Source organism: Rhinoderma darwinii, chromosome 4 (assembly GCF_050947455.1).
Source record: "Rhinoderma darwinii isolate aRhiDar2 chromosome 4, aRhiDar2.hap1, whole genome shotgun sequence".
In the NCBI taxonomy this organism is placed as follows: domain Eukaryota; kingdom Metazoa; phylum Chordata; class Amphibia; order Anura; family Rhinodermatidae; genus Rhinoderma; species Rhinoderma darwinii.
The window spans coordinates 360,100,989-360,115,117 of record NC_134690.1 but is presented as its reverse complement, the minus strand read 5'-3'; the positions used below and the strand labels follow the sequence as shown (position 1 = coordinate 360,115,117).

The window sequence follows — 14,129 nt, the reverse complement described above, 5'->3', positions numbered from 1 at the left end:
CATGCCATCACACTGCCTCCACCACGTTTTACAGAGGATGTGGTGTGCTTTGGATCATGTGCTGTTCCAAGCCTTCTCCATGCTTTCTTCCTCCCATCATTCTGGTACAGGTTGATCTTAGTTCCATTTGTCCATAGAATGCTGTTCCAGAACTGGACTTGCTTCTTTAGACATTGTTTGGCAAAGTCTAATCTGGCCTTTCTATTTTTGAGGAAGATTAATGGTTTGCACCTTGTGGTGAACCCTCTGTATTTGCTCTCATGAAGTCTTCTCTTTAGGGCAGATTTAGATACTGATACACCTACTTCCAGGAGAGTGTTCTTCACTTGGGTAGATGTTGTGAAGGGGTTTTTCTTCACCATGGAAAGCATTCTGTGATCATCCACCACTGTCGTCTTCCGTAGACGTCCAGTCCTTTTGGAGTTCATGAGACCACCAGCGCGGTCTTTTTTTTTTTTTTTCAAGAATGTACCAAACTGTTGATTTGGCCACTCCTAACATTTATGCTATCTCTCTGATGGATTTCTTCATTTTTTTCAGCCTAACGATGGTCTGTTTCACTTGCATTGAGAGCTCCTTTGACCTCATGTTGTGGGTTCACAGCAACAGCTTCCAAATGCAAATGCCACACCCGGAATCAACTCCAGACCTTTTACCTGCATAATTGATGAAAGATTAATCCATGCAGCCCATTAAATAGCTTTTGAGATAATTGTCCAATTACCTTTGGTCCCTTGAAAAAAACGCAGCTACGTATTAAAGAGCTGGAATTCCTAAACACTTCCTCAAATAGGATGTGAATACCCTCAAATTAAAGCTGAGAATCAGCACTTTAAGATCACATTGATTATATAACTGTATATTCAATATGTTTGGGTAAACAGCTAAAATGACAAAACTTGTGTCGTTGTCCAAATAATTCTGGACCTAACTGTATGCTGATATTTAACGAAGGATAGAACTGCTTTCCACAGACCTGTATGGGGGTAGGTATAGTATTTTCCTCTCGAATAAATGTTTCTAGGTGTGAACACCACTGTCATTTGATGTGCGATTGGGGCATGCCAGAATTTTTGTTCTCATTAAATGAACACTAAACATAGAAAATGCAAAAAATATATATATCGTAGCACTTCCTCCCTTCAGCTCCTTCTCTCCTTTGATCCTATACGTCTCATATTAACACAATGAAACTTAAGAAATATATTTAAAAAAATTTCTCTGTGTGTCCCACAAGCTCAGCCGTGTCCCTCTCCTTCTTTTCACAGTCCTGTGTCTTGCTGTAAGACAACTGGCTGGAGCAGGAGCCTCCTCCCTCTGTTCTGACTGCAGTATGCCAAAAAAATCCTGTCCCTTGACTAAGCCTAGCCTCTCAACCATTCCCCAGCCAGAAATGGAAGAGATCAGAAGCATACTAACTCCTGTATTCTCTGCAGGATTTTTACAAGACTGTTTATTTCACTAACATGTAGTAAATACAGCAGACTGATAAACAATGGGGGGCAAATTTATCTCCTGTTTACTTTTATCACTCGTTTCTAAGTTTAGTGTTCCTTTAATTCCCTATGAATAGGTGAAGAAAAACTGTGAGTGCCTGGGTATAAAATTTAAGGCTCACAGAGATACAGTATGGGCCTATAGCAGGCTAAGGAAGCTGTATTATAGATTTGTACAAGACAGATCCATAATACGGCCATGTGCATGAGCACTAACGTTTGCATACTGTAAAATAAAATTGAAGACATTAAAAAATAAGAGAGTACTAAAATCCCTGTGGCTATGGTACTATAACAACATAATACTCAAGACAAGTATATGACTGAGCGATTGCTACAATCCATTTAATGTATTTTATAGCTTTTTTTCCATTCTTTGTTAAACTTAGCTACTATTCTAAATGTTCACATTACTACATAAGAAATATATTGCTGAACGTAATCGATTATGTAATACTATACATTACATCATACAACTGAAGCATGTTTCTTGTGGTCGGGATAAGACAGGCAAAAAATGAAGGGAGCCATATTGCTTGTAATATTCATAGATTCCTCAAAGATTCACAATCATGACAAGGGAAATCTAAGGCGTTGACTAAAATGAGATCTCACAATAGGTTAGCAATATACAAATGCATTTATGGGATATAAAACATCCCTAATGGCGTTAATAGAATACAAAAGTACAATATATAAATCACCCTCCAAAGCTACGTGACCACAATATACAGTACAGATGATGAGATCTGATATATAACTGTAAATCTATGTACCACATAATGAACAAGCAACAAAGAATGCTCCGACTTCTCCAGATTTAGATCTTAAATCAACCACTGACTCATAACATACAGCTGTAAGCCATCACATACACTGGGACTGCATAATTCACTTAATTATAGTATTTTGTCTTTCTTTAAGATATGAAAGTTATCATTAGGGAAATTGTAGGGGGTTAAACCTGCATTTAGAAATCTGGGCCCCTCAGAAAATATATAAAATGGTGAAAAAACATGATATAAGGCTGGGGCTAAACAGTGAATTCCGCTGCTGGCAGCCAGGCAATGCCACATGACGGCAACAAAATTTGTTGTTATGTGGCCATCCACCAGTTTTCCCCTTGAAGCTGCACTTTACATTGGGAAAGTAATCAATACACCTAGCCTAATTATAAAAAACCAATAACAGAAAAATCTGAAAATTACAATATAAAATTTTGACAGTGTCCATAAGAAAGGGCTTTAAAAAATATATTGTTATTCTGGTTTAGAAACCCCATTTCCAAACGGAGTTAATAGAGTGGTGTTCCTCACTTAGGACCACTATTAGTTAGATGAATCGGAGAGCGGCTACAAAGATTGTCTCTCACTCTGGAGAACCCTGCCTGTCTCTGCATTAAACAGACACACCATGTAATGCTTCATTTCTCCTGTGGTGGAGCTGCAGGGGAACTGAACACGTACTGCCCAGTTCCCCCGTGCAAATTACAGATAATCGCTGCAGCGGGACAGAATGTGATCTCATTATTTTTGGGAGACCTTTGTAATAAAAAGGCATTGTCCAAAGCGAACACCTCTTTAACAACTATGAGAAAAGGTAGAAAGTTACTGAAACCTATGTTAACTGTGTATTTTAAAATGAGTTATCTGATTTCCAGAAATGTGGCATATGTAAAGGGCTGCATGTTTGCAATTTACATATTGAAAATTTAATCCTTGTGGCTAAATCATCTTTATAAAAATCTGCTAAGATCTTTCCAGCATAGTATTATTGATTATTGATTTATAAAGCACCAACATGCTAGAATGACTTCATAAAGTAAGCAGTACTTACAGAGTATTATAATAGCAACACCACAATGGAGAAACGCATACAAAAGAACACTAATACAAGTAAAATCATACTTACAGAATGCCCCAGAAATCAATCACTGAACCTACCGTTTAAACAGACATTCCTGTCCCTGTCTCATTACTGCCACCAATCCCACCATAGCGTTGTGTATTCTGCTACATTTTAAAGGGACAGGTCCATGTCAGCTAGTCAGTGCTTAGCCTTAAAGAGGCTCTGTCACCAGATTCTCAAATCCCTATCTCCTATTGCATGTGATCGGCGCTGCAATGTAGATAACAGTAACGTGTTTTTTTTTTTGAAAAACGTTAATTTTTGGCCAAGTTATGAGATATTTTATATATATGCAAATGAGCTTTGAAATGGACAACTGGGCGTGTTTTTTTTTCGTATGTCCAACTGGGCGTGTATTGTGTTTTTAACTGGGCGTGTTTACTTATTTTACAAAATGAATGGAGAGGAGTGCATGATGCTGACTGGTCATTGATTGGTCAGCATCATACACTTCTATTCACAACGCCCAGTTAGTAAAACAAGTAAACACGCCCAGTTAAAAACACAATACACGCCCAATTGGACATACGAAAAAAAACACGCCCAGTTGTCCATTTCAAAGCTCATTTGCATATATATAAAATAGCTCATGACTTGGCCAAAAATGAACGTTTTTAAAAAAAAACAACGTTACAGTTATCTACATTGCAGCGCCGATCACATGCAATAGGAGATAGGGATTTGAGAATCTGGTGACAGAGCCTCTTTAACTGATCACCTCTGATTATTTAGACCTGCCCACCACTGCCACATCCTGCCTGAGTAACAAGGTTCTTTGCATCCTGTCCATGTGTGAAAATGTTTGTTGTCCTTCCATTATTAGATTTAACCCGTACTGTTTCCTGACTCCTGACTGGTACTGCGCTTTGGAAATATCATTTGCAAGCTATTAGAGGTTGCTATTAGATACCACTCCAGGGACGTGAATTTGGGATTCCCTGCACAAAACCAATATCATTTTGAAGATCGTTTTGAGGCAAAGATTGCAAAATCCCTTTGATTTCGCAGTCCGGTTTTGTTCTACCCCAAAAAAAGTTACACAGTTGGTCCACACCACTGTCCAGAGGCCTGTATCATATTTATCAGTAAGGAGAGACGCTACATGTAAATGGTCATCCGCAGTCATGTTCATAAAATGCCAGCCTGCACTAGTGAGATCCAATAATGAATGCCATATGTACAATATAAGACTAATAAAAGATAGAAATAAAATACACACTACCTGAAAAATCAAGCGCACAGACCCCTCTTTGGTGTTGTCCTTTCAACAGTGATAAACATTTCAATGTCTGTGTATCCCAAACATGAATTGCGGCATCTCGTCCAATCTAAATCACAATTAAATATGATAAATTATTTTTTTTTCTAAAAATCAGTACAGATGAATGACAGTAATACCTGAAATAAAAAATGGGATCGAATGCACAACATATCAATCCAGAACCCACTTTACCAGATCCCAATATTGCATGGAGAGTGCAGCCTGAATGCCTTTGCCGGACTGGGGCCAAAATGCGGAACAGCCGATATTCATGCACATGCCATTATGTTGAGCCTAAGGATATATATACAAACCGCAAATTGGTGTCAGAAAATTCTGTGTATGGAAATTACATTCCATACATCTGAATGTGGTTGTTCCTGTAGCATGTGTATAAATTTCTTTAAACCCCATTCAGTTGTAGACAAATTGCTGAGTGTGAGTATACCCTAATGGATTTAGGAAGAGCCCCATCATAGACAGAATATCTCACTATTGTGACTGTAGGCCATGCACAGGATAAGTTGGAAAGTTACTGTGGCCAAGTATTCAATTTAATTACATTTGTAAACCTAAACCAATGCCAGCCTTCAGGCTAAGGTGGCACCACTGGGACTGATGGTCTGGGTAGCCGGAGCTTGCATCCCGATTCCAAACTTGCTACACAAAACTATGAAAAAGGCAACTGCACAGGATGCTAAATTCCCTACATTGGGCAGTGTTAGTTATTTACGAGAGTGTCTGGTGGTGTTATTTGGGCACTGTACAGAAATAATATGGTATGGTTATATCATTGTATTATTTGAGCTCTATATGTTACATCATAAGTCAACAGAAGTTCTGTACAGGGCACTATCCAACCAAAGGCCGGTTCGGACCTGAACCAGACCATTAATACATTGGATCACAGCCTTTTTGGCAAATTCAATAATTGGTAAAGTATATTGCCATTCTTGTTGTACAGAATACATAATAATATGAAAATGTATTAGATGCTCATTAGTAATAGTTTATAATAAGTAACGCTAAAACATGCACTTATATAAACCATTTTGTGGGTATGAATTGTGGTTGAACTTTTTATTGTTTTATATATTTTTATATTAATTAGATATTTTATATTTTTATTTATTTGGGGGTTATGGTTGTAATTACTATACATATAATTATATAATCACATAATTAACTTTATTTGAAAACGTGAATTATTTTAATATTACACAGTATGTGTTTATTAACATAATCAAAATGTGCAGACAATTGCCTAGCAACAGGCGCTGTACTACATGGATGACAATGTTAGAGGTCCATGCTCCCAAGGAGACCTCTTGTCATAACTGCTATTGCCAATAATAAATTACATTGGACAACTAAATCTGATGACTAAAGCATGATGATTTAAGTAATTAAATAGTAATTAGACATTTTTATCATGTTAGGAAATATTTTACATAACACTATAAACGGAATGTGTAATTTGTATAGCATATTGAGGTTGCCTTTAAGCATATTTGTTTAAAATAGGCCATTTTAATGCTTTGAGTGAAGATAAAAAAACAAAACGTGAAACCTGTTTTTCAGCGGAGTTTTCACACTGCACAAATAACATACAGTTTATCCCAAATGATTCGACACGTTAGTGCCAATCTGCTCTCGCATTCATTGTTTGGTAACATAACTGGTTAACTGTGCTAGGGGCTTAGACTCAAGGACATGTCCCTTTTCCATTTTTACCTACAAGGAAGAGATTTTTCATCTTTGTTTGCATGTCATTGCCTCCCATGTTATGCTGCATTATTTATATAACTAGGCCAGGTGTCCTATCTCTACAGTTCCTTTACACAATGGATTATTGCAAATGTAGGTAACCCAAGGCTATCCAAGGCTGGGGATTGTAGTTCCACATCAGTCATGTACTTAGTGAATGCTCTGAATATATACATGTATCCGAATATATCACAATACTGTATAGCACCGCTTCTCAAAGTGTGAGGCGCAGATCCCTATCCTGATAAAAAAAAATTGTCTCTTCTTTTATATTTTAGAACGATCCCTGTGCCAGCTGTACTGCCACTGCATAAGCAGGAAGTGGCGCTGCACAGTAATCAAGTAAAGTGTCGTGCTGCCATGACCTGCGCCTCCCCCTGCCATTCTAAATAGCCTGTGCGGCCTCTCCTTCTCCTCTTTGCATTTGGGACAGCCCAGTCCTCAAAAAGCAGGCTAGGGGTAAAACAGCAACATCAGAATAGTCCTAACCTTCAGAGTAAGTACAGCCAGCTCTGTGCCTGCATCTTCCTCCTCAGCCTCCTCCTCCATGTCTACATTAGACACCTGGAGGAGGAGGAAGAGGACAGACCATGGCAGCCAACACTGGCTGCCTCAAAGGGGCTGGGAAGCAGGGAAAGGACATGGGTGGCACTGAGACTTGGAGTTCTGTAATTGTGTGACAACGGGACTGGTATGCCAGGAGACCAGTACAGTACATTTGAATGGAGTGGATCAATCTTATTAAAAGAAACTAACAAAGCTCTCGACATGTATCGCTGTGTAATGGGGTCCTCAGGGGGTATTTGGGCCTACGGCGAGGGAACACCAATTGTAGGAACTAAAAAAAATGTTTAATGAGATTTAACAGCTTCATTCAGAAGTGCTGTGCAGCTCTATTTAAGTGTGTACTGCAGGTACACCAATATCTTGCTGCTACTCACAATCAATATGGTGTTTTGCACTGAGCGAAATTAGCTCCAACTCACGATATACATACACTTGTATCTAATCATATAAGAAAGGGATAATCAATAAATATTAACCAGTTTATTGGTGAAGGTTTCCTTTAAATTTTTGAGTTTTATTTTGGTTTAATAAAAGTGATGTTTTAGGGATAGGCCATAAATATTTGATTGGTGGCAGTCCGACTCTCAGCACCTCCACCAATCAGCTGTTTAAGCTTTAAATATATAGAAATAAATATATAGTGTAGTGAAAATCTGGTAATTTTTTTGCCCTCGGGCAATCTATAAATACAAAGAAATAATACAGTGTGCATATGGGGACTCAGTCTGGAATTCTTACCGCAGTGTAGAAGTGCCTTGCCCTCACGTATTAATCCAATTACGCAGAGTGCTATGACTATAGGAGTTAAGCTATTGTCGAAACTATTGCTTGGTGGACAGAAAACTGATCAGACACATAACATGCCTCTAAGAGGCAAAGGATAAGAAGGATTAAAATCCAACCTGTTCCTCCTGCTGTTCCCACTTTAGACTTTTGGGAGATTCAATATTTTTAGTACGTCCAGTAGGAATAGCAGCTCTGCAGCGCAAACTGCCTCTATAACCAGTGAAATATTGTGCAGGTTAATAGAGCACCAATGAGAACATGTCAGTTTCAATATATAGAAGAAGGATATACCTTAAGATATATTCAGGTAGATATCATTTAGACTATTTAGACATTTATAGAGACAGAAACTGAACAATATGAGACAAAATGTGTACATTATGATAGAGTGTAAAAGTAATTTTCTTACCTGGCCAGTTGCAACATAATCTTTCACTGGGTGAATGGCCAGACTGAGAATATCATCATCGTGACCCAGATACAGTCTTTGGGAATGCTGCAACCTGTTATACACCGCTGCCACTGCTGCCACATGGTACACTACCTCGCCAGTCTGGGTGTAGAACAGGTTGTTTCTACAATCATAACCTCTGTAACTAGAGCAAAAAAAGAGATATACGTTCATACACTATATATTGCATTATAGCTAGAAAAAAAAGATCTAACTAGATTAAGTAAATTATACCATGAGCTTAGACTGCACCCTCAACTAAGGAGCCTAGCCCAAAATAATAAAAATAACAGCCCCGGATTATTACTCCACCTCCACCAAAGCTTGCAGTTGGTGCTACATATTTCATTTGAACAGGTGTTTTCCTAGTATCGGTCAAACCAAAATTCATCTGTCGAACTGTGAAGTCTAATTCTTCACTCTAGTGATTGTTTACTCCCTCAGAGTCCATGAAGGTGTGCTTTACTTTGCTCCAGCTGACGTTGAGTACTTCACTTCTAGTTAAACTCTACTGCTAACATTTGTCTATGGAGACTGCATGGCTGCATGCATTCTTGGTCATGTAGACATTGCTGTTTAACTTTTCTAAGCCAAGTACCCCCTAGTCAAATAATTTTCCAAGTACCTCCAAAGCTACAATCAGTCGTTAATTTATTTTCATTTTCATTATCAAACCTTTTTATTAAGTTTTATAAATGATAATTACAAACACACAGAATAAAAGTCATAAGACAAAATCCAGAAGTGTAAATAAATTACATCCATCAATAGTTGAAATAAAATACATCAATCTCTTATTTCAACATTCTATAAAATAGAAAAGGGGATCTCCTTAAGTATTCCCCTAATCTGGTGTCTGTATTGCCCCAACAATCCACAAAAGCAGCACAAAACGTACACTACTAGGTTTCAGCAGAAAACGAGATATAGACAATACAGAGAAGAACAAAATGCAACACAAACCATAAGACAAAGAGGGAGATACGGTGGTGGGAGTAAAAATAAGAGAGAGAAAAAAAATATGGGGGACGGGACTAATAAATCAAAGACAGACATGAAGTCTACTTGTAGGCAAGTAACTTACATGTTAACCAAGCATTCATGTAAGCCATTGGGCCAAATCAGGGCCATCTTTGAAAGTTATCCAACTAAATCAAGTGCATGTGAAAGCGTCAATCCGCTCATCTGCCATTATGTTTTCCATAAGCATGAGATAGTTAACTTCAACCACTCACTTAGCAGTGAGGTTGTTTTTGACAATCAATAGCGCAGTCGACTGCGCTATTTATTGCATCAAAACAACGGAACCCTGTCACAACGGTGACAAACGGAAACCTTTACCAACGTTTCCATCACCATTGAGATCAATAGTGATGCAAACGGAAGTTATGGTTTCCATTTGCCTTTTCGTTGAGAGGTTAACCCGACGAAAACCTCAGACGGAACCCCTCAACGTAAAGGCAACGCTGATGTGAACAGACCCTTATTCAGGAAATAGGTCAAGGAATGATAGAAAGAAGAGCTACATCTGGGGAAGGTCTCACATTAATTCAGTCATAATTTTTAACAAAATTGCTTAACTGCCTTTACTTTACACTGCGCTGTGGTTACTGGTGAGGTGCTGTTTCTATTCGTAAGTAATAGAGTTATCCTGCAACAGTGCCCTCAAAATAGAACCAAGCCTGAAACATTGCACCTATAACAAAGTCATCCTGTAACAATGCCTCTATAAGAGACCCAGTCCGCAGCAACGCTTGTGCCATCTTGCAATACTTCCCTTATTACAGAAGCATTCCACAAGCAGAGCGGAATAAGTCTGTGACAGAAGCATACCTCCCAACTTTCATGTAGCACAAAGAGGGTCAACCAATGCAGTGCGATTAGCAAATTTTTTCTTTTAAGCCACGCCTCTAATCCCACCCAATCCCCGCCCATACACACCAGGTTCAGCCCACACAGTATCATGCTCTCACAGTGCCTTCCACACAGTATAATGCCAAATAGCTGCCCCCACACAGTAGAATGCCGTCTAGCTGCCACCATACAGTAGAATGCCCCCATAGATGCACCCATACAGTATAAAGCCAACACAGATGCCCCCATACAGTATAATGCCCACAGATTCTCCCATTCAGTATAATGCCCACACAGATGCCCCCATGCAGTATAATCCTCACACAGATGCCCCCATGCAGTATAATTCCCAAATTCCAGCGTACACTATAATGCCCCATAGCTGCCCCCATGCAGCATAATGCCCCCATAGCTTGCCCCTTACAATATAATACCGCCTAGCTGCCCTTATACAGTATAATGCCCCCAAAGCTGCCAGTAGTGCCGGAGCCCTTGTAGATAGTGCCACAGTGCCCATGTAGATAGTGCCCCTATATAGTGCCACAGTGTCCATGTTGTTAGTGCTACACCCCCCTTGAAGATAGCGCCCCCCTGTAGATAGTGCTACCGCCTGTAGATAGTGCCATTGGGACACCCTCTAGGAGTGGACTCCCAAGTCAGAGCATAGGCTGGGGATTCCACTTCTAGAGGGAAGCCCTGACTTCACTGTCCATAAATGGACAGTGACGTCAGTGGCTACTCCTTGAGCGGAATCCCCATTGCTGAATCTGGCCGGGGATTCCGCTCCAGGAGGAGCCCCTGACGTCGATGTCCATATATGGACAGTGACCTCAGGGGTTTCCTCTAGGATCGGAATCCCCAGCCAGATCATCGGCAATGGGGATTCCGCTCAATCAGTAGTCACTGACATCACTTTCCATATATGGACAGTGACGTGAAGGGCTTCCCCGAGCACAGCGCTTAAAGTAGCGCTGTGTCTCTGTTGAGTCCTCGGCGGGCGGAAGAGCTCCCTCTGCTCCACCACTCTGAACAAATTCTGAAGCAGGGAGCTGATGGTTCCCTGCTTCAGCTTTGGGTTCAACTGCATCTGTGCATGCGGACGCAGATACAGATGGCAGCTGAACATACCCCCGGCCGCCCGGGACAGCGGGACACCGCCCGGAATCCGGGACTGTCCCTCTGAATCCAGGACAGTTGAGAGGTATGACAGAAGTATAGCCTGGGAGCTCAACATGTAAACCCCAGACCTGTGCTGCATACCCCCTAGAATAAGATAGATACCGCCTGAAATAAGATCGCTAAATTCTCTTTAATTTTGTTAAATTAAAAACTGGGCTAACCTAGCCAAAAATTCTAAATATCCGGCTGACCAAGCAGGGAACAATCTAGGTAGAGTTCAGCAGGTATCAAGTAACTATAAAATAGCCTGCCACAATGTAACGATATCCCTAGCCTAGATTAACAGAGCAAATACAGCTGTACCCTGCCTGGACTAGTTATTGAGAATGTGATTTCTCTACTATTGCATTTGTAAGACAACTAACGCGTTTCAACATCCCTTTGTCAGAATGTATCTTCAGCAGTGTATATTCATTCACATCAGGGCCAGCTAGTACACACTTCGGTGTATATAACAAGCCCCCCTGTTGTGTATATCACAGTGACAGCACTGGGGTCTGACCGTGTGGCGCGCGAGTTGAACGCCGGTTATTAGTAGTTTAAGCCCAGCCCATCAGAAGCCGACCGAGCCCTCTAATTCACCCAATCGGGCAGCGCCACGTAATAGTGACACTAGCCCGCTGTTGTGGGCATGTCTCGATCATCTCTCTGCAGGTAGACCAATCGGCGCTAAGCGTCAGGTTGCTATGGGAACGTCCTAAGTGGCCTTGCAGTAGCGGCGCTCTGCATAGACAAAAATTATCAATAATGTAGCTGAATACTGAAAACTATTGAGGTAAGTTCCAGCACCCAGAGAACTGGGAATGCATATTAGGGACACAGTGTAATATAAGGCTCAAGTTGGTTCAGACCTACAACCCTACGCCACTGTTAGGTATAGAAAATGTATATACATGTGTATGTGTGTTACGGCAGAGACATACTTGGGTGTACTGAGTTTGGGAGGTCACCTAGTTGGATAACTATGACGTTAGGAGCACGGCACCCTGAAGTGTGTTCGGTCCGGGAAATGCGGCCGACATATGGAGCGTATATGACGGACCGAACACGCTCGCGTGAATCCGGCCTTAAGTGTAGAGCATAAGGGGTGCAGAAAAGTGCAAAGGATATAGTGAAGAAAATAAAAAAAGTTACATTTAAAATCAAATAAAATTATAATGCTGGGCACAAACGGCAAGTAGAGCTTCACAACGTTCAAATGTTTCAGTGCTATAATAACTGAAGGTACAATTTCTTGTGATTTGTCATTTCTATATTATAATGTTATGTTATAAACAACACAATGACAACTGGTGCACAAACTTACCCATGTACAAATTTTAACTTTAGACTTTCTTCTGGAGCTTTTTCTCTTTTACGGGAGGGCAATGAATTTTGCTTTTCTGTATTTTGCTGCTTGAGCTGAGGTAGATCTTCTTTGTAAACCTAGGCAAAAGAGTAAAAAGCTTCAATTTAACTGACATATGGCTGACAACATCAGTCAACTACTGACCGAATATACAAAAATTATACAAAATTTCCTGTGAAACAATATACCTATTAAGTGCAATACTACTGATATCTGATATTGTTTGTTTCATGTCCCCTCTAAATTGTAAAGTGCTGCGTAATATGTTGGCGCTATATAAATAAAGATTATTATTATTATTATTACAGCCAATCTCTTACAATGGGCGTGTTACAGCCATTGTAAATGCCTGAGCTCCTCTGAACTACAGAAATAAATGTCAGAGTTTGATCGAAATAAAAAGAGAAATTTGTATAATACTGTAATATGAGTAATGTAAATACTCTTTGTAAAATCATACACACTCCACATTATACGGTTTACAAGTTCAATATTTACGTAATCGTGTTTTATGTAAATTCAAAGTGTCTAAAAATTGTTGTGTATAATGTCTATGGATATTGAATTAACCCAAATCCGAACTATGACAATAACATTATTAAGTCTAAATATTGGTTTGCATCCTTCATTAAAAAATAAGTATATACATTTTTTGTCCAAGTAAGGAACTATGCCCTCTTTACACCACTTTTTATTTTTTTTTGAAGATTGTGGGGGTCTTGAAAGCATTGTCATTATCTGCTTGTTTATCAATGTACCAAAAAACTTCTTCTACTTGATATAATAAAATCCAGGAAAGTCCCCACATCACAAAACACCATATTATTTTATGGGATTGCTTCTTAAACTGGCTATGCACATAAGATTGGACATCGATCTCCGGTCTATAGGGGCCTCTTGAGGGATTAGGCATGTTGGCTTTTAACATAAGTCTCGTTCTGCATGAATGAACAAGTCAGTACTCGCTGGAGCCCTGATTTGTCCGTCCTTATGTCCCACACCACGGACGGGAGAGGGGCATTAGAGTATGTTCACGTGTTGCGTAAACACTGTGGATTTTCTGCAATAGATTTTATTGCGGAAAATCCGCAGTGTGTTACAGTGGCAGCAGAGTGGATGAGATTTAAACAAATCTCAGTCATACACTGTGGAAAAAAATCAGTCCAAAAACTATTCATAAATTAACCTGCGGTGCGTTTCTTTTTAACCACAGGCACAGCCTGTCAATTTATGCTTCAGAATCGCTGCTTTTCTGTTGTGGGTTTTGCCCATTGAATTTTGTATCTAAAATAAATAAAAAGGTTTATACTTACCACCCAGGCGTTGTCAAAGCAACGGGTTCTTCTGTTGTCCATCCAGGCCGGCCTCCCGGGATGACGTTTTATCCCATGTGACTGCTGCAGCCGATCACAGGCTGCAGCAATCACACAGGCTGAAGCGTCATACCATGAAGCTGGACTGCAAGGACAACAGAGGGACGCGTTGCCATGACTACGGAGAACGGCGTAAGTA

The 14,129-nt window shown here is 39.9% G+C and overlaps 1 protein-coding gene across 3 annotated transcripts in view; it reads right to left on the bottom strand.

The window, feature by feature from the left end:
* EML6 (EMAP like 6) overlaps positions 1 to 14,129 on the bottom strand; it is a 199,109-nt gene that overhangs the window by 93,843 nt on the left and 91,137 nt on the right. For all 3 annotated transcript variants that reach the window (XM_075863018.1, XM_075863019.1, XM_075863020.1), the window contains exons 13-15: positions 12,576 to 12,694; positions 8,195 to 8,381; positions 4,627 to 4,732 (exon numbers count right to left, since the gene is read on the bottom strand). In XM_075863018.1, coding sequence (XP_075719133.1) covers positions 4,627 to 4,732; positions 8,195 to 8,381; positions 12,576 to 12,694 — 412 coding nt within the window. The remainder of the gene's footprint in view (positions 1 to 4,626; positions 4,733 to 8,194; positions 8,382 to 12,575; positions 12,695 to 14,129) is intronic.